Source organism: Bos indicus, chromosome 18, assembly GCF_029378745.1.
Source record: "Bos indicus isolate NIAB-ARS_2022 breed Sahiwal x Tharparkar chromosome 18, NIAB-ARS_B.indTharparkar_mat_pri_1.0, whole genome shotgun sequence".
Classification (NCBI taxonomy): Eukaryota; Metazoa; Chordata; class Mammalia; order Artiodactyla; family Bovidae; genus Bos; species Bos indicus.
The window spans coordinates 63,855,907-63,876,822 of NC_091777.1; the positions used below are offsets into that span (position 1 = coordinate 63,855,907).

The 20,916-nt window shown below is 48.3% G+C and overlaps 2 protein-coding genes across 7 annotated transcripts in view; both read left to right on the forward strand.

Moving 5' to 3' along the window:
* The window catches only part of LOC109572041 (leukocyte immunoglobulin-like receptor subfamily B member 5), a gene marked incomplete in the record, with an annotated part of 242,862 nt that overhangs the window by 100,006 nt on the left and 121,940 nt on the right, over window positions 1-20,916 (forward strand).
* LOC109572067 (leukocyte immunoglobulin-like receptor subfamily B member 3) overlaps window positions 16,007-20,916 on the forward strand; it is a 70,940-nt gene continuing 66,030 nt past the window's right edge. Inside the window, exons 1-9 of one of the 6 annotated variants that reach the window (XM_070771816.1) lie at window positions 16,014-16,131; window positions 16,285-16,320; window positions 16,497-16,781; window positions 16,922-17,224; window positions 17,444-17,752; window positions 17,963-18,265; window positions 19,540-19,656; window positions 20,684-20,726; window positions 20,806-20,843. In XM_070771816.1, the coding sequence (XP_070627917.1) occupies window positions 16,098-16,131; window positions 16,285-16,320; window positions 16,497-16,781; window positions 16,922-17,224; window positions 17,444-17,752; window positions 17,963-18,265; window positions 19,540-19,656; window positions 20,684-20,726; window positions 20,806-20,843 (1,468 nt within the window). In that variant the 5' untranslated portion in view covers window positions 16,014-16,097. Of the gene's footprint in view, window positions 16,132-16,284; window positions 16,321-16,496; window positions 16,782-16,921; window positions 17,225-17,443; window positions 17,753-17,962; window positions 18,266-19,539; window positions 19,657-20,683; window positions 20,727-20,805; window positions 20,844-20,916 lie in introns of all 6 variants that reach the window. The other 5 variants (XM_070771820.1, XM_070771822.1, XM_070771819.1 and 2 more) reach the window with 5 other exon arrangements.

A 20,916-nucleotide genomic window follows, 5' to 3' on the forward strand; every position in this document is an offset into this window, starting at 1 on the left:
TTATTGACCTCTCTCTCTTCCCTCTCTCTTTTCCTCTCCTTAACCCTTCCTATCCTTCCCTGTTTTTCTAGTCCCCTGGTCCTGGACGCAGGAATCTGGTCGAAGGGCCCTCAGCCTGAGCTGAGGATTGGAGACTGATCACCTCCTCTTGGCAGAGAACTCGAATTCTGATTCTGGTCTGGTCTGATTTCTGGTAGGGCTGAGTTCTAGTCCTCCCTTCTCTGGAGGCCCAGGGAAAAGTCCCATAACGCCTGGGTGTCTGTAGGTGGCAGGAGACGTCTGTAAGGCCACCCCTTTTGCCCCCTCTCCCGCCTCCTCCCCCTTCTTCTTTCAACCTGGCTTCCTTTCCTCCCTTTGAAATCTTTGATCTGAAGTTCTGTGTCTCTATAGGAGGTTTTCTGAGATACTGTATTCTTGTATTTAAGGGAGTGTCTGATGAAGACTCCCAGGTTTATATGTGTGTGTTTTAACTCTGTGTTCTGTGTTATTTTTGATCGCCATTTTGCTTTGTCTGGCCACCATTTGGTTTAGACCTGCTGGCATTTTGTTAGAACTTGATTTTCTTTCCCTGTGCCTTGAGACCAGGGCTCTCAGGAACACTTATCTAGACCATCTCTAAGTCCTGAGACTGAGGGAAAAGGGAAAAAGATTTTTAAATTTTTATTTATTTCAACTGTTTTTTTTTTTCATAAACTAGTAAATTTTATATTGTAATATCTAATTTATGACTAAACTTAGAAAATGAAGCTAGATCTTGCACTGTGTCTGTATAAATATGTCTTGGTATGTATTTGTCTCTGGGTAATATTTTTGAGGTTAATTTGTAAATGAGCTCTATTTATTTGGCTTAAAAAAGGTAAGCGCTTACAAATCAAATAATTCTAAATTAAACGATAAATTCCAGGTTCATGTGAACTGGGGAATATTCAGTATTAAATACCTGATATTAATGTTTGTTTGTTGACCTATCTAATATAGACATGTCTTAGAGTAATTAACACTAAATAGGATATTTTCATTGTACCTAGGTTTAATATAAGTTAAATATTATATCTGTTACAAGTCTGTCAACAATTACCTCGAGTGAAGTAACTTCTAAAAAATGTAAATGAGATATGAGCTTTTATATAAATTCTATTAAGAATAATTATTCTTTAGAAATATCTGTCTAAAATACTCTCTCCAGATTGGCGTAACTTAAATTTCTAAGGGTTGTGCCAAGTGTGCTATGTGTTGGAAGTCTATTGAGTAGTTAGGTCATTTCCAAATAAAATAAGATTTTAAAACATTTACTACTAAACACTCATTTCCTTTTACAGAGAAATTAAAGAGATTTGGGACTATAAATGAATAATGTTTGGTGCCATCCTAAAATGTTCTAAGAAAGCAAGGGTTTTAGAAATTATCACTGGTATTTATGGTCACCAATCTATAAAATACTAATATAAAAGTTAGTTCTTGGTTGCTAAAGGGAAGTAGGAAGTGTGTTTTCAGTTTTAAAAAAGGGGGGGTATGAAAAATATTAAAAAGAGTTATGCATGATCAGGATTTTCTAAAATTGGATTACAACTAGTTAGATAAATGGATTTTGTTAGGAATGACACAGCCATAAGAAAACCGGTTAGAGCCAACTAGGTCCAAGATGGCGGAGCTGACTTTCACTAGACCTTGAGCCTGGGTATTTACACCCATTGTGACATATCAGCAAGCTAAATGATGCACCCATCAACATTGACTAAATCTGACCAAATGTTCTAAACGCTTTTAATTGATCTTGTGGATAAAACTTCCTAAACCGAATTCTTTTGAAGTTCCTTTGACCTCTAGCTAACTTTGGGATGCTTCAGAGGGCCCCTGAAACATCCCAAAGAGAGATATTAAACTGTGTTTATTTGGTTGGTTAAATCATATGAAAAAGATTATCAAATGAGTAATAAATCCGCTCATGTTATAATGTATGGTAAAATTACTAATACAGATATCCTAGAAATTATATGGGGTTCTTAACATTCTGATATGTCCTGGTATTCTAACAGAAAACCTGATGACTTCACAAAAGTTAACAAAAGGACTGAATGAAGCAGCAAATATGCTTATAACTTTTATGGTTTCTCTCTGAAAAATTACGGGTTTTCAGGGAGTAGGGAAAACCTTCCCCTCAAATGAATTAGGACAATACTTTGGTAAAATTAAATGTTATAAACAAAACAATTATGTTTTCTCTCTATGTGACTCCTCCAAAAAATGGGAAATTCTTAGGTTTCCAGTAATTTTATCAAATGAGTTAGGAATGTTATCTCACGGGTACAAAGATCTCAAGAAATTTTTGAAACCTTAAAAAGGGAAGAATTCACTTAGATTTGTTAGGCAAAATCTGTGATAAGCCTTTGGTGTGAGTTTCCCAGCCGTGTTTTATTTTAAAAGTTCAGTCTGAGACTCTATAAATGTTTCAGCAAAATAAAAAGTCCATAATCAATTATGGTTATAAAAATCACCAGACCAAAATTAGTGAGAACAGACCTATTTTTCAAACAAGCTAGCCTTCATTTGGTTATATTTGATAAAAATGAGGGTAACTCTAGAGAGAAAAAGATATTTCAAAAAATGTTAAATCCAAGTTTGTTAATGGAGGTCTGCATCTAGTAAGACTCATCTCTTAGATAGTTCTTTGCTGTTACGTGATATTAATGTACAATTTAATTGAATTCTTAAAGAACACCCTAAGTTTGTTTCTGAAGCTTATCTCAGTAATCTATCTTTGGATGAAGATCAGATGCCTCATGACCTGCAACCAGGGCTGGAAAAAGACATAATTTAAGGGACTGTCTCCAACCTGGATGGAAGGACTTTTTTTACCAGGTACTCTTACCTAGCTCACACACAATGAAACTGAAGGGAAATTAATTCTTAGATTAATTCCCACATCCAAAGGCCCCTACACTGGATTGGTTTACAGAGAAGACAGCTGACCTGATTTCACCTTAAAATGATGCTAAGCAGGAGAAACTACACTACACCAGGATGAGAAGATGACGACATCAGAGGTAGACAGCTTGCCCAAGATGCTGGACCTGATTCATACGATCATTTATGTTTTCTTGACTTCTTAGACCTTTGCATATAAATCAAATGCTTTTCTATCATAGGCCTGATTCTATGCTAGTTTTAGAAATCAATTCAATTGTTGGATTTGTGGCCAATTACCTGTGTCTAGTTCTGGGTTACCTTGTTAAATTTCTCTACTACAAGACTCTACCTGGTTGGCCCTGAGAAATTTACTTAAAAAAAAATTATAGTCATATTCAGGTTACTGTGATATTGCTAGATGGGATCCCCTCACCGGACCAATTAATAATGGCTGCTCTGACTCTGGCCATAAATTTGAGCTTTTTTCTATTACTCAAGCTCAATCAAAACAACAAGAAAGTTTCAGCAAAGGAGGAAAAATCACCCATAATTATGGGATGGATTTATATAGATAACACCAGGCTGTGGTAGTTTAGGTTTAAAGTCTCCTCTGTGTTGGAAACAATTAAATCATACTAAGGACAGTCAGTCTAGTAACACTAGAAAATGGGGCTATGTGCCTTGTAGACGGTGCCAATATACAATTTCCCTGGAAGATAAACATTCTACAGAGCAGACTAAGTCAGATGACCTGAGATATACTGGGCTACATCTAATGGAAGCTCTTAACTTGAGTTTACTTGTGACTTTACTAATACTGCTGGCTATGTTATTTGTATTTCACCTGTTTTACAAAATTACTGTTTCTTACACTGTCAAATGGGTGTGTGAGGCCTCTAATAGAATAATATATAGTGCCATATGAGATCGATGATGGTAACAGTGTAACTCTAGATATGGGAAGAAGCAACAAGAGGGAATATTTTCCTGGACCAAGAGGCTAGCCAGACAGGTGGTCCAGAGCATTTTGGATACTGTTTTATGGCCTAGTCCAGTAACAGCACATTGAGTGGCCTGTCAACAAAATCTTTGCCAAACCTGAGAATGGACATTCTCAGCACCATGGGATAAAATGGTCATGAAATGCCCCCCTGAAAATCATGGTCAAGTTTATGAGTAAAAGGGGGCTCTGCCAACTGAAAACTGACACTTGCCATCTACATCTACAAAGATTAAATCATGGCCGCTGCAACTGCTGACTTTCAACGCCCCTGAAAGGAGTTCAGGGTGAAAACCAGGAATGAGGCACTCTGTGCTCTGGGAAAAACTGGCAGAACAGGCCTTCAGATAGTTAGGTCTTTTCAGGATGAGATTTTATGAGTTCCAATTCTTGCATCTTCTCATACCTAGAGAAACACTGACATCATTAACTGTGAAATCTGCTCTGGCTATTAGGAAAAGTTTACAATTAAAAGTCAAAATAGAGTAGCTATGGCTCAGATATCCTGGGAAATACCTAGGTGATGCTATGGGTGTGCTTTCAGATTAGACCTTGTATTGCTAAACACTTGAGTTTTCTGAGTCGTGTCAGGCTTGGATGCCACCATTCTCAAAACAGTGTCTGCTGGAAGCTAGTAACTGCGTCCTTACTTTTTATAAAACTAGGCAACTGGCTACCTGTCTCCCTGAAGTGCCAGGTCCAGACTGGGTTTTAGGCCTATTCTTCTAAAAAGAAATGAGATTTATTTTGTCTTCTAAATTCCAGTTATCACTCCTCCAACTACTTCTAACTGCGTCTGTTACACCAAAATGGCAGACCAAGGGATTGAGATTTTAGTCATACAAGACTCAGATCTAGAACTTGGAACTCAGAAATACTTCCAATTCAGTGTCTATACTCCAAGCTGAGGCAGTCCTATGCTCCATTTGGACAGGAAATTATCCCAGTCATAGCTGCCTAGTTCCCTAAATTAAAACTGAGTAGAACTCAGTAGGGCTCTGGAGTAGAGATCTGTTCTGTGTTCTCCATTTCTTGTCTGTAGGATATAGGCTTCATTCAGCCTCCTTGACCTTCCCTGAGTTCCAAAGGGTGGATCCAAACAACTGCTAATTAGGGAAGGAAGGGGATACAGAAACAGGAGAAACAATCAAAGGTTGGTACAGCCTGCAGACAGGGTCCTGGTTCCTACTCAAAGAAATATGCATAACAGTGTCTTTGAGCCCCCACCCAGGTGGAGGATGTTAACTTCAGACTGAACACAAGATTCCTGGAGCACAGCTCTGTTGCCCCACCACCAACCAATCAAAAAGGATCACACACCCTTCAACCCTCACCCCAAATGTTGCCTTCTGTTTCCAGGACCAGAGATGACCATCCTGTTAGGTCTCCTGTTTGGCCGTCTATTTCATCTCTGAGAGGAGCCAACAGTTTCACACTAAATTGCTGTTACTAAAAGGGTGGAAGCTGGTTTCAGATGTGGAACACCCCAACTTAGATCAGGGACAGAGAGACAGACTTCTGCTCTGCTAGGCAGGCCTATGCCCATGCACAGCAGGAAGAAGTTACAGAAGAAAGAGACCTCCGCCCCAATTCCCAACAAGTATCTTGAGTATGAAGTCTCTCAGCGGGGAGTTGTTAGGGGAAGCACACTGATGGAAACCGCCCACCCTGACCAGGCACCACAGTAACCATTTGCATGAGTTGTTTTATGACAGGAGATCCTGATACGGAACACGGAACTAATAAGCCACCACCAACTGGAAGAGTTCAGGAAAGGTCTAAAGGAAACACCGCGTGTCCCTCCACTTCCCATAATCCCTCTCGCTAGCATCCATCTTGGCTGAGCGATGCGTGTGCCACCAGGAAAGACTCTGAATTAGAGTAATTGGCCAAAGACCACCTGGAAACTAATCCCATCACCATAAAACCCCACACTGTGAGCCACGTGGCAGAGCAGTTCTCCTGGGTTCCCTTACCCTACTGCTCTCCACCCGGGTGCCCTTTCCCAATAAAATCTCTTGCTTTTTCAGCACATGTGTCTCCTTGGACAATTCATTTCTGAGTGTTAGACAAGAGCCCAGTTCTGGGCCCTGGAAGGGGTCCGCCTTCCTGCAACACATTCATCATAAAAAGTCTAGCCAAAGTGAGACATCCTATTTATGACAAGCACACAGTCAACACAGTACTCAAAGGTAAAAAGCTGAAAGCCTTTCTAGAGCTCTGGGACAAGGTAAGGATGCCCACTCTCACCATTTGTGTTCAACATACCACTGGAAGTCCTAGTCAGAGCAATCAGGCAAAAAACAAAAAACGATTCAACTTGGCGGCAGGGAGGAGGCAAAACTGTCCGTGTATGCAGATGACGTGATACTGCATTTACAAAACCCTGAAGACTACACACACAAACTGCAGAACCGAGGGAGGGGGCACCCTGGTCTGGGGAGTGGGCAGGCGGTGTTGTCTGGGTCTGTAGTCTCTTCGTGTGTGTGTGTGTGTGTGTGTGTGTGTGTGTGTGCGCGCGCGCGTGCTCAGTCGTATCCAACTCTTTGTGATTCCACAGACAGTAGCCTGCCAGGCTCCTCTGTCCATGGATTCTCTAGGCAAGAATATGTAGGTGGGCTGCCATGTCCTTCTCCAGGGAATCTTCCCCACCCAGGGATCGAACGTGAGTCTCTGCACCTCCTGCGCTGGCAGGCAGGTTCTTTACCCCTGAGCCGCCTGGGGAGCCCAAGAGCAGCCTACCATCACTCCGTTTCTCTCATTCCAAAACGGCGCCCAATACCTGCTTACTCTTCTCAGTTTTCCGTGTATGTGGACTATCAGGGCTTCCCAGGGGGCACTAGTGGTGAAGAGCCCCCTGCCAGTGCAGGAGACATAAGAGACTTGGGTTCAGTCCCTGGTTGGGGAAGATCCCCTGGAGGAGGGCATGGCCACCCCCTCCAGTATTCCTGCCTAGAGAATCCCATGCACAGAGGAGCATGGCAGGCTACAGGCCGTGGGGTCGCAAAGAGTCAGACACGGCTGTAGTGACTGAGCACGCACACTAGTTACCTATCATTTCTATTTCCCATTTCTGGCCTCACTGTGACACATTTCAGAAATTTTAATCAGCACTTTATGCAAGATGGCCGATTGGGAACTCCCAGCCCTCATCTCACTCAGAAACACTGATAAACCGGGATTATCTGGGCCTCATGACATTTATGCAAACTGCAGAATCCAGCTAGTGAGCTGCAACACCTCAGATGAGCAGAAAACCGACAAGAACTGTTGCAAGGAGGACCCCTTTCAGGGCCCGGAACTGGGCTCTTGTCTAACACTCAGAAATGAATTGTCCGAGGAGACACATGTGCTGAAAAAGCAAGAGATTTTATTGGGAAAGGGCACCCGGGTGGAGAGCAGTAGGGTAAGGGAACCCAGGAGAACTGCTCTGCCACGTGGCTCACAGTGTGGGGTTTTATGGTGATGGGATTAGTTTCCAGGTGGTCTTTGACCAATCACTCTAATTCAGAGTCTTTCCTGGTGGCACACGCATCGCTCAGCCAAGATGGATGCTAGCGAGAGGGATTATGGGAAGTGGAGGGACACGCGGTGTCTCCTTTAGACCTTTCCCGAGTTCTTCAGGTTGGTGGCGGCTTATTAGTTCCGTGTTCCTTATCAGGATCTCCTGTCATAATACAACTCATGGAAATGGTTACTGTGGTGCCTGGCCAGGGTGGGCGGTTTCCATCAGTGTGCTTCCCCTAACAACTCCCCGCTGAGAGACTTCATACTCAAGATACTTGTTGGGAATTGGGGCGGAGGTCTCTTTCTTCTGTAACTTCTTCCTGCTGTGCATGGGCGTAGGCCTGCCTAGCAGAGCAGAAGTCTGTCTCTCTCTCCCTGATCTAAGTTGGGGTGTTCCACATCTGAAACCAGCTTCCACCCTTTTAGTAACAGCAATTTAGTGTGAAACTGTTGGCTCCTCTCAGAGATGAAATAGACAGGGCCAAACAGGAGACCGAACAGGATGGTCGTCTCTGGTCCCCGGAAACAGAAGGCAACATTTGGGGTGAGGGTTGAAGGGTGTGTGATCCTTTTTGATTGGTTGGTGGTGAGGCAACAGAGCTGTGTTCCAGGAGTCTTGTGTTCAGTCTGAAGTTAACATCCTCCACCTGGGTGGGGGCTCCAGTTCTGTAGAAGAACTAAAAAAGACACTGTTATGCATATTTCTTTGAGTAGGAACCAGGACCCTGTCTGCAGGCTGTACCAACCTTTGATTGTTTCTCCTGTTTCTGTATCCCCTTCCTTCCCTAATTAGCAGTTGTTTGGATCCACCCTTTGGAACTCAGGGAAGGTCAAGGAGGCTGAATGAAGCCTATATCCTACAGACAAGAAATGGAGAACACAGAACAGATCTCTACTCCAGAGCCCTACTGAGTTCTACTCAGTTTTAATTTAGGGAACTAGGCAGCTATGACTGGGATAATTTCCTGTCCAAATGGAGCATAGGACTGCCTCAGCTTGGAGTATAGACACTGAATTGGAAGTATTTCTGAGTTCCAAGTTCTAGATCTGAGTCTTGTATGACTAAAATCTCAATCCCTTGGTCTGCCATTTTGGTGTAACAGACGCAGTTAGAAGTAGTTGGAGGAGTGATAACTGGAATTTAGAAGACAAAATAAATCTCATTTCTTTTTAGAAGAATAGGCCTAAAACCCAGTCTGGACCTGGCACTTCAGGGAGACAGGTAGCCAGTTGCCTAGTTTTATAAAAAGTAAGGTCGCAGTTACTAGCTTCCAGCAGACACTGTTTTGAGAATGGTGGCATCCAAGCCTGAAACGACTCAGAAAACTCAAGTGTTTAGCAATACAAGGTCTAATCTGAAAGCACACCCATAGCATCACCTAGGTATTTCCCAGGATATCTGAACCATAGCTACTCTATTTTGACTTTTAATTGTAAACTTTTCCTAATAGCCAGAGCAGATTTCACAGTTAATGATGTCAGTGTTTCTCTAGGTATGAGAAGATGCAAGAATTGGAACTCGTAAAATCTTCTCCTGAAAAGATTTAACTATCTGAAGTCCTGTTCTCCTAGTTTGTCCCAGAGCACAGAGTGCCTCATTCCTGGTTTTCACCCTGAACTCCTTTCAGGGGCGTTGAGAGTTGGCAGTTGCAGCGGCCATGATTTAGTCTTTGTAGATGGCAAGTGTCAGTCTTCAGTTGGCAGAGCCCCTTTTTGCTCATAAACTTGACCATGATTTTCAGGGGGGCATTTCATGACCATTTTGACCCATGGTGCTGAGAGTGTCCGTTCTCAGGTTTGGCAAAGATTTTGTTGACAGGCCACTCAATGTGCTGTTACTGGACTAGGCCATAAAACAGTATCCAAAATGCTCTGGACCACCTGTCTGGCTAGCCTCTTGGTCCAGGAAAATATTCCCTCTTGTTGCTTCTTCCCATATCTAGAGTTACACTGTTACCATCATCGATCTCATATGGCACTATATATTATTCTATTAGAGGCCTCACACACCCATTTGACAGTGCAAGAAACAGCAATTTTATAAAACAGGTGAAATACAAATAACATAGCCAGCACTATTAGTAAAGTCACAAGTAAGACTTAAGAGCTTCCATTAGATGTAGCCCAGTATATCTCAGGTCACCTGACTTAGTCTGCTCTGTAGAATCTTTATCTTCCAGGGAAATTATATATTGGCACCATCTATAAGGCACATAGCCCCACTTTCTAGTGTTACTAGACTGATTGTCCGTAGTATGATTTAATTGTTTCCAACACAGAGGAGACTTTAAACCTAAATTACCATAGCCTGGTGTTATCTATATAAATCCATCCCATAATTATGGGTGATTTTTCCTCCTTTGCTGAAACTTTTCTTGATGCTCTGATTGAGCTTGAGTAATAGAAAAAAGCTCAAATTTATGGCCAGAATCAGAGCAGACATTATTAATTGGCCCGGTGAGGTGCCGGGAGCCAGCATGGGAGTTCCCATCCATGACAAGTTCATGCGGGAGAGCCCTGACAGGCAAAGCGAGTCAGGGCTCGAGGGGTCCCCTAGACCTGCCTGAGCGTCTACCCCAAAACCAGAATCTGTCTGTTTTACTATTTTATGACTTTTACCAACTCCTCTGACATTCACAGGGGGCTATCCCCGACCACCATACTCTGTAAGGAAATCAACCCGACTACCTCTCTATGAAGAAAATCCACTTACAGCTCTAGTTTATAAGTCTCCTGGGCATAATAGGAGTGTTTCAATTCAAACCCCTCTGATGACTTTCTAGCTTGCCTGACAGGTTTGTTCAGACTCCTGTGCTACGCATGTGATTGTTCACAGCCTCCCAACCAGGAGAGGCACGTGAAGCTTCAGTTCAGTTCAGTTCAGTTGCTCAGTCGTGTCCAACTCTTTGCGACGCCATGAATCCCAGCATGCCAGGCCTCCCTGTCCATCACCTACTCCCGGAGTTCACCCAGACTCACGTCCATCGAGTCAGTGATGCCATCTAGCCATCTCATCCTCTGTCGTCCCCTTCTTCTCCTGCTCCCAATCTCTCCCAGCATCAGAGTCTTTTTCAATGAGTCAACTCTTCGCATGAGGTGGACAAAGTACTGGAGTTTCAGCTTTAGCATCAGTCCTTCCAAAAAATCCCAGGGCTGATCTCCTTCAGAATGGATTGATTGGGTCTCCTTGCAGCCCAAGGGACTCTCAAGAGTCTTCTCCAACACCACAGTTCAAAAGCATCAATTCTTCGGCGCTCAGCCTTCTTCACAGTCCAACTCTCACATCCATACATGACCACAGGAAAAACCATAGCCTTGACTAGACGAACCTTTGTTGGCAAAGTAATGTCTCTGCTTTTGAATATGCTATCTAGGTTGGTCATAACTTTCCTTCCAAGAAGTAAGCGTCTTTTAATTTCGTGGCTGCAGTCACCATCTGCAGTGATTTTGGAGCCCCAAAAAATAAAGCCTGACACTGTTTCCCCTGTTTCCCCATCTATTTCCCATGAAGTGATGGGACCAGATACCATGATCTTCGTTTTATGAATGTTGAGCTTCAAGCCAACTTTTCACTCTCCTCTTTCACTTTCATCAAGAGGCTTTTTAGTTCCTCTTCACTTTCTGCCATAAGGGTGGTGTCATCTGCATATCTGAGGTTATTGATATTTCTCCCAGCGATCTTGATTCCAGCTTGTGCTTCTTCCAGTCCAGGGTTTCTCATGATGTACTCTGCATATAAGTTAAATAAGCACGGTGACAATATACAGCCTTGACCTACTCTTTTGCTATTTGGAACCAGTCTGTTGTTCCATGTCCAGTTCTAACTGTTGCTTCCTGACCTGCATACAAATTTCTCAAGAGGCTGAGCAGGTGGTCTGGTATTCCCATCTCTTTCAGAATTTTCCACAGTTTACTGTGATCCACACAGTCAAAGGCTTTGGCATAGTCAATTAAGTAGAAATAGATGTTTTTCTCGAAATCTCGCTTTTTCCATGATCCAGCGGATGTTGGTAATTTGATCTCTGGTTCCTCTGCCTTTTCTAAAACCAGCTTGAACATCAGGAAGCTCACGGTTCACATATTGCTGAAGCCTGGCTTGGAGAATTTTGAGCATTACTTTACTAGCGTGTAAGATGAGGGCACTTGTGCGGTAGTCTGAGCATTCTTTGGCATTGCCTTTCTTTGGGATTGGAATGAAAACTGACCTTTTCCAGTCCTGTGGCCACTGCTGAGTTTTCCAACTTTGCTGGCATATTGAGTGCAGCACTTTCACAGCATCATCTTTCAGGATTTGAAATAGCTCAACTGGAGTTCCATCACCTCCACTAGCTTTGTTCAAAGTGATGCTTCCTAAGGCCCACTTGACTTCACATTCCAGGATATGGGGGTCTAGGTGAGTGATGAGACCATTATGATTATCTGGGTCATGAAGATCTGTTTTGTACAATTCTTCTATATATTCTTGCCACCTCTTCTTAATGTCTTCTGCTTCTGTTAGGTCCATACCATTTCTGTCCTTTATTGTGCCCATCTTTGCATGAAATGTTCCCTTGGTATCTCTAATTTTCTTGAAGAGATCTCTAGTCTTTCCCATTCTGTTGTTTTCCTCTATTTGTTTGCATTGATTGCTGATGGAGGCTTTTTTAGCTCTCCTTGCTATTTTTTCGAACTTTGCATTCAGATGGGAATATCTTTCCTTTTCTCCTTTGCTTTTCACTTCTCTTTTTTTCACAACTATTTGTAAGGCCTTCTCAGACAGCCATTTTTTGCATTTCTTTTCCATGGGAATGGTCTTAATCCCTGCTCCCGTACAAAGTCACAAACCTCCGTCCAGAGTTCATCAGGCACTCTGTCAGATCTAGTCCCTTGAATCTATTTCTCACTTCCACTGTATAGTCATAAGGGATTTGATTTAGGTCATACCTGAATGGTCTAGTGGTTTTCCCTACTTTCTTCAATATCAGTCTGAATTTGGCAACAAGCAGTTCATCATCTGAGCCACAGTCAGCTCCTGGTCTTGTTTTTGCTGACTGTATAGAGCTTCTCCATCTTTGGCTGCAAAGAATATAATCCATCTGATTTCGGTGTTGACCATCTGGTGATGTCCATGTGTAGAGTCTTCTCTTGCGTTGTTGGAGGAGGGTGTTTGCTATGATCAGTGCGTTCTCTCGGCAAAACTCTATTAACCTTTGCCCTGCTTCACTCTGGACTCCAAGGCCAAATTTGCCTGTGACTGCAGGTGTTTCTCGACTTCCTACTTTTGCATTCCAGTCCCCTATAGTGAAAAGGACATATTTTGGGGGGTGTTAGTTCTAAAAGGTCTTATAGATCTTCATAGCATCGTTCAGCTTCTTCAGCATTACTGGTTGGGGCATAGGCTTCGATTACCATGCTATTGAATGGTTTGCCTTGGAAATGAACAGCGATCATTCTGTCATTTTTGAGATTGCATCCAAGTACTGCATTTCGGACTCTCTTGTTGACCATGATGGCTACTTTATTTCTTCTAAGGGATTCCTGCCCATAGTAGTGGATATAATGGTCATCTGAGTTAAATTCACCCACTCCAGTCCCTTTTAGTTCGCTGATTCCTAGAATGTTAACGTTCACTCTTGCCATCTCCTGTTTGACCACATCCAATTTGCCTTGATTCATGGACCTGACATTCCAGGTTCCTAGGCAATATTGCTCTTTACAGCATCAATTTTGTCAATTATACCTCACTAAAACTGAAAGGGTTTTCTTTCATTTAATTACAGCAGGCACATTTGGAGTTATTCCACTTCTCATTTTAGGCACTTGCTCTCGTGCTTAAAATACATATTTACATTTTTATTTCTGAAAATGTATGCATTCTCCTCCTTCTTTAGAAAAGACAAAGTTCTAACCGTGCTTTACTGAACTCTGGGTACTCATATACACATGTGTGGGCATGCGCACGTCTCTCTCCATGCACACGTGTGGGTGTGTTTGTGCGTGCAAGTGTTTGTCTGTGTACTTTTCCAAAGCTCATTTTCAGCCACACGTTCCTCTCTGTTGCATCTCACTGTCTCTCTGCCATCTCTTAGTATTCCTTTCTGTGTGAAAACCGTCAATATCCAAGAACTTGCACCTCTGGAAATGCCTTCTTTCATGTTCATTCTCTTTTTATCAAGTTGCTTGAGAACACTTCCTATTTGGAATCCAGTGTGTGACTCAAGTACTAGCAGAGGAAAACGCTTGTGAAGGTTAAGGGCCCCATGCCCCCAGAGCCCACCTCCTCTCTCAGGACCTGGTGGGTTGTGGCTGAGGCACAGCCCACAGCAGGAGGCGGTGCCGAACCTCCTGGAAGCTGGGGATGTGCTCTGCATGAAGCTCTCACTTCTGCCCCTTGCAAGTATTCCGACTCAGGGGGAACTCTTCCCGGTTAATTCCCTGACGGCATGGCTCCAGTATCCTTTAGCACCCCCTTTTGGTAGGGGCAGTCTGCTCCCAGTGGGCTGGTCATTCTCTTGATAATCTGCGTTTTCCACAAGAAGTATTTCAAGACATTTTTAGGGCCTCAGTCCAGTCCACCTTGATTTTTTTTTTTTTCAGTTGAAATCTACTTAGAATTAACTGTTTCAAATTCTGTAATTCAGTGCAATATACTTTTTAAAATTAACCTTCAGTTTCTCAGTTACTATGAAAGGTCAAAATACGGATGTTACTTTTTTTACCATGTAGTTAATTAACCTATTTGTTGACGTTGCTGCCCCACACAGGCTCTCCGTTGCAGGGTGTGGGGTCTTTAGCTCAAGTGTGCCATGTCTGGATCCCTGGCTGGTGATCCCGCCCGGGCCCCTAAGTAAGGAGCGCCGAGTCTCAGTCAGGGGCCAGCAGGGCGGCCCTCGGGTGTCACATGCAGAGGCATGAGTCCAGCCCTTCGCAGGTCGGTCTCATCAGTAAAGGAGGCTCCGTTATTTGCTTCCTCAGCCGTTGCTGTCTGTCATGAGCGTCTTCCCGTCTGACACTTACAACAGATACCACACTGGCCCTCAGCACAGGCCCGCCTCTCCTGAATCTCCCTGTCTGCTCTCTGTGCTGCACTCTGGACCATTTCCTCAATGCTGTGCTCCGACTTCATACGGGGCCACTCGGCTGCCTTCTTGGCTGCATGACTTTTTAACGTGTTGAATCTACTGTATTGTTCACGTTGAAAATTTTCACCTCTTTTCAGTAACCACCTGTTCTTCTACAAAATTATCCACATACTTGCCTCCCTTTATTTTTCTGTGACGATGGTTCCCTCTGTGTGTCCACATGGGTGGAAACCTTCCTCTGACCTCCAGATGATCCCCAAGCCGGGGCCACACCGCCTACCTCCCGTGCTTTGCTGTAGTCCCCTCCATTTGGGGAACTTTCTTTCTGCCCTTGTCTGTGGTGTTTCAGAAACACTCTCCAAGCACATCTCAGAGTTAGGAGCAGAGGAGGCTCTGGGTGGGCACCACACTCACCCCCTTCGGTGCAGTCTCATTCCGCAGCCCTTCACGTCCACCCTCTCCTGCCGTCACCTCGTCTGTAAATTGACCATGATGACGGCAGCAAGAGCCCGCAGCCCCTCTGAGGGCTGGGGTCTGGACAACAGGCAAGGGAGGAACCTCAGGCGCCGAGAAACGGCACCGCCACCCCAGGTTACATGAGCAGCGGGCACACGTTTACAGGAGTATCTGTTCTCCATCAGAGTGAGAGCTCTGACCACAATCAATACCCTCTAAAGCTTTCAGGTGATGACAAGACCGGGAGGAGACTGAGCCCCAGGACCCCGGGGCCCCAAGGAGGCAGGAAGCACCCAGGGGCTTGTTCCCAGGAAGGCAGGCTGGACGGTGATGCGATAAAGAGAGACACCCCGAAGGGGGCTGTGACAGGGAAAACCCACACTCCGGGGCAGGGGAGGAGTCAGTTTCCTTCCTTATTCCCTGAGCATCTCCTCTGGGCTCTCGGCCACATGGACTCCACTGAGCCCAGGGTGACGCTGACCGTGTGTCCCTCATAAAGAGCAGACTTGTGGACACAGAGGGGAGGGAGAGTGTGGGACGAATGGAGAGAGTAGCATGGAAACGTGCACACCAGCACGTGTAAAATAGACCATGGGGGAATGTGCCCTGAGACTCAGGGAGCTCACACAGGGGCTCTGTGACAACCTAGAGGGGAGGGAGGTTCTACAGGGAGGGCATGTGACACACACAGCCGATCCATGCTGCTGTATGGCAGAAACCAGCACCTTATTGTAAAGTAATGATACTCCAATTAAAAAAAAAAAAAAAGTTTCTCTGGGAATCTGAGTCCTGTGGGCCGCAGGGGCTGGCATCCTCCCCGAAGCATCTCCAGGGCCTGGTGACCCCATTCAGGGTGAAGACCCCTCAGGGACCTGCTGACAGGCGGGCAGAGGAGGAAGCAGACCCCGAGGCGAGGCTGACAAAGAGAAGGCCGCGTCCTGGATGACTTCAACTGGAAAGGGCGTCTCAGGAACACACTGGGACTGTCACGGGGACGAAGCCAGGCTTTCAAGAAGAGGCTGTTCCCCTTCCTGCGGGGACGCTGATGTGACAGCCGTGTGACAGGAAGCCCAAGCCCCAGAGAGGACACACCCTGTGGTCTGTCTGTCCGGAGGACACCCAGTTTTCCTCCATCCTCACAGCCTGGACCGCAGGGAGGAGACGCCATGGCCCCTGCGCTCTCTGCCCTGCTCTGCCTCGGTGAGATGAGGAGGGGCAGGGGGACCCTGGTCTGGAGGGACCCCCCCCAGCCAGCCTGCTCCATCAGGGGACCCCAGGGCCCAGGAGGCTCCCGGGGTGGAGAGGCGCTGCTCAGGGCTGAGGGCACACCTCTCACAGGGCGCTCTCTTCCAGGGCTGAGTGTGGGCCTGAGGACCCAGGTGCAGGCCGGTGAGTCTCTCCCAGGGCCCAGCTCCCTCCTCTCGTGGGGACAAGGTCACCCCCAGGCTGTGGGCAGGGGGAGGGCAGCTCAGGGCTCACGGACGGACGGGGAGTCTGGGAGGTCTGGGCTGAGAGCCGGGGCATGGGGGGGACTCCTGGTGAGCCCGCCTCTGATTTCCTTCCAGGGACCCTCCCCAAACCCACCATCTGGGCTGAGCCAGGCTCTGTGGTCCTCTGGGGGAGCCCCGTGACCATCTGGTGCTGGGGGACCCTCTGGGCCCAGGAGTTCCGTCTTGATAAAGAGGGAAGCCCGGTTCTCTGGGACAGACAGAAACCCCTGGAGCCCCGGGACAAGGCCAGGTTCTCCATCCAACACATGGGACAGGACCACGCAGGGAGCTATCGGTGCTACTACAGCACCCCCACTGGCTGGTCAGAGCCCAGTGACCCCCTGGAGCTGGTGGTGACAGGTGAGGGACTCTCGGGGGCCTCGGGCTCTGCCATCAGGAGGGGGTCTGCTCTCAGGGGGTGTCACTCTCACAGCCCAGCCTTCGATAGGGAGACGGAAGGGTGGGAGCCCCATGGAACCAGCTGCCTCCTTCTCTCCTAGGACTGTACGACAAACCCAGCCTCTCAGCCCTGCCGAATCCTGTGGTGACCTCGGGAGGGAGCGTGACCCTCCAGTGTGGCTCCCGTCAGGGATTTAACATATTCCTTCTGACCAAAGAAGGAGAAGACAAGTCCTCTTGGAACCTGGCTGGACAGCGAAGCCCAGATGGGTGGACCCAGGCCCTGTTCCCCATTGGCCCTGTGACCCCCGGGCACGGGTGGAGGTTCAGATGCTACGGCTTTTACAGGCACACCCCCAGGGTGTGGTCAGCCCCCAGCGACCCCCTGGAGCTCCTGGTCCCAGGTGAGGAAGTCCTGTCCTGACCCCATACATTTGTGCAGACAAGACAACGTACTGGGGTCTCTGCTCCCAGGGGAGCTCCTGTGAGAGGGTGGGGAGAGGAGCGTGGGGCTCACAGGACAGACACACAGACTGAGACACGGCGAGGCCTGGGGCCGGGTTGGGAGAGGGGGGGTCCACAGGGGAAGCGGTCCCTACAAGCCAGTGCGTGTCTCTCCCCAGGGCTGTCTGGGAAGCCCTCTCTCCTGACCCCACAGGGCCCTGTGGTCACCTCTGGACAGAACCTGACCCTCCAGTGTCGCTCTGATGTCAGCTATGCCAGATTTGTTCTGTCGAAGGAGGGGCAGGACCTCCCCCAGCGCCCTGCCCAGAGGCCCCAGGAGGGCCACTCTCAGGCCGACTTCCCCCTGGGCCCAGTTGGCACCGTTCACGGGGGCCGGTACAGATGCTACGGTGGACACGGCCTCTCCTCCGAGTGGTCGGCCCCCAGTGAGCCCCTGGAGCTGCTGGTGGCAGGAGAGGAGACAGCGGGTAAGTCGGGGACCAGACTCTGTACAGGCCCCACCGGGGAGCCCCAGGGGTGATGCTGGGACCAGGGGGAGGGGTCCCGGGGAGGGACAGAGACAGGGTGGGGGGAGGGGAGAGACTCGGAAAAACAGAGACAGCGCTGAGGGACCAGAGAGGCCCGAGGAGTCTCGCTCAGGACCAGGCCCAGCGCCCGCACCCCCTTCCTCTCTGCAGGACGGCTCAGAGACAGACCCTCCCTCTCGGTGAGACCAGGGCCCTCGGTGGCCCCGGGGGAGAATGTGACCCTGCTGTGTCAGTCAGGAGAGAGGACGGACACCTTCCTTCTGTCCAAGGAGGGGGCAGCCCATCGCCCCCTGCGTCTGCGCTCCCAGGACCAAGCCGGGCGGTACCAGGCCGAGTTCTCCTTGAGCCCTGTGACCTCAGCCCACGGGGGCACCTACAGGTGCTACGGCTCACTCAGCACAAACCCCTACCTGCTGTCACAGCCCAGTGAGCCCCTGGCGCTCGTGGTCTCAGGTGAGGCAAGGTCTGTCCGTCTCACTCAGCAGCTCGGGGCTCTGCCCTGGGAGCCCAGTGCGGTGGTGGAGGAGGGGGCGCTGAGGGAGGGGCCCCCTGAGGGAGGGGCCTCGGAGCCTGCGCCCCGCCCCTTCCTCCCGCACTGGGGTCCCGGAAGGGCAGGTGGGCAGTGCAAGGGTCTCGCGGAGGCCACAGGGCCATGCAGGGCAGAGGGGAGTGAGGTGGGGACCCCGGGTCGGCCCGGTGCACCCCTTCCTGGGCTCAACCTCCCAAGGTCCCATTCTCCCAGCCACACCCCAGATTCGAACCTATGGAGTCTCGGGGCTCTATGCTCAGGGGAGACAGCCCAGCCCAGGGCAGTGTGGGAGCCGGAAGATCTAATACCCCCTCAGGTCATCAACGGGAAACACAGGCTTCAGGGGCTCTGAGCTGCTGGGTGAAGGGGCAGGGGTCCGGGGGCCCAGGCCGGGGGAGCACGGCTGCGGAGGGGGAAAGCGGCCCCGCCCCCACCCCCTTCCTGACCCCCATGGGCCTCCAGGCATCAGTTCCATCAGCTCCACCCCTCAGTGGAGTCAGAAACTGCAGAGAGGGGAGCAGGCACTTGGGGACGTGGTGGCGGGTCTGGGGAGGAGCAGGGCTGAGTTATGCCCCCGGTTCAGGCGCCTCTGGAGACACTGATGTGGACTCCCTCACCGTCACCACACCCCCGTGTGGGCCTCAGCTTCTCCCAGTGTAAAAGGAGAGACCCGTGCCCCAGATCTTAGATTTCCTCAGTTCTGACCTGGGTGTGACTCCGCATCGGACGAGGAGCACAGGGAGCCCCCGAGGAGGTGACTGTGGGGATCTGTGCCCTCCACTGCAGCGTGTGGGGAGGGAGGGGAGGACCCAGAGGCCACTCCTTGCAGCCTGCCCCTCCCCCCGCCCCCGCTGTGGTGGGGGAGGGGACGGGACAAGGGAGGACCCTCAGCTCCAGCTGAGACCCTCGGACAGCCCCCTGCAGGTGAGGGGCCCCCAGAGCAGAAAGCTGGTGTCCTCCTGGGGGCCAGCTCAGGAGGAGCTCAGGGTGCCCACGGCCCTGGTTCCAGTCCCAGCTCTGCCACCTCCAGGCTGGTTCACCAGGGCCCGTGATCTCCCTCTCTGGGCCTCAGTCTCCTCGTCTGCAAATGGGTCGGGTGGGCTGGAGATGGACGCACAGACCCCAGCACGAGTCTGCACACAGCAGGTGCCCAGCTAAACGGCACCCTAGGCTCACTCAGGCGTCTCTGGTGCCCCAGGCCTCACGTGGTACCTGAGTGTCCTCATCGGGGTCTCGGTGACCTTCGTACTGCTGCTCCTCGTCCTCCTCTTCCTCTTCCTCCGACACCGGGGTCAGGACAGACACAGGAAGTTGGGTGAGTAGGGAACGGGGTGACTCGGACCCCTGGAGGCCTTAGGGCATCAGACAGAGGGAAACCAAGGACATGGGAACAGTCAGCTTAAAAAATGTTTTCCCACCATGTGGAGGTTCCTTAAAAACGAAAAGCAAAATTATCATATGATCCAGCAAATCCACTGCTGGGTATATGTGGATATATACCCAGGATATATACCCAAATTAGTGTTTTGAAAAGATACAAACATTCCAATATTCATGTAGCCAATTTACAATAGCCAAGATATGTGACCAACCCAACTGTCCAGCAACAGATGAATGAACAGAGAAAATGTGGTGTGTGTGTGTGTGTGTGTGGGTGTATATATAAATACCCACATATACATACAATGGAATATTACTCAGCCATAAAAAAGAAGGAAACTCTGCCATTTGCAACAGCACACATGGACCTAGAGAGTATTACGCTTACTGAAATAACTCAGAGGAAGATAAATGCTTTATGATAGCATTGGTACATACTGAATCTGGAAAACGATACAAAGGAACATATATGAAAAACAGAAACAGAGTCCTTGATACAGAAAAATAACTAATGGTTACCGGGGGGTTGGGCAGATGAGGGGTGTGGACTAGAGACACAGACTACTGTGTATGAAATAAGCAAGAAGCATACACTGGATAGCACAGGGAATGTAGCAATTATTTCGTAATAACTTTAAATGGAGTATAACCTATAAAAACATTGAATCATATGTTGTATGCCTGAAACTAATATATTACAAATCAACGATATTTCATTAAAAAATTTTTCCAGAATCTCAAATCTGAAAATCTAGTGGAAAAAAACACCCACTGTCAGCCCACGTGCACTCATTTAAGCCATTCCCCTCCTTCTCAATGTCACGAACTGACATGCACCACGAACCCAGGCTGCCTTCTCTCCTCCTGAATCCCACGTGGAGGGCGGGAACACCATGTCCCCGGGGCCGAGCCTCTGTCCCGAGACCCAGCCCAGGCTGAGGCTGATTTCCAACCTCCGACAGGGGCGGTAGACCCAGGGCCTGAGGACAGGGACCCGCAGAGCAGGTAACTCCTGCCCCAACACCCCCAGAGCCCCACCCACACCACCCCACCTTCTCCCCCTGACACAGTGTCTCCTCCTCAGCTCCAGCCCAGCCACAGGCGCCCAGGACCAGGCCATCTGTGAGCAGGAGAGGCGGCGGCCCACGGGAGGGCACAGAGACTTCTGGAGGCAGTGGGGGGGATGCTCAGAAGG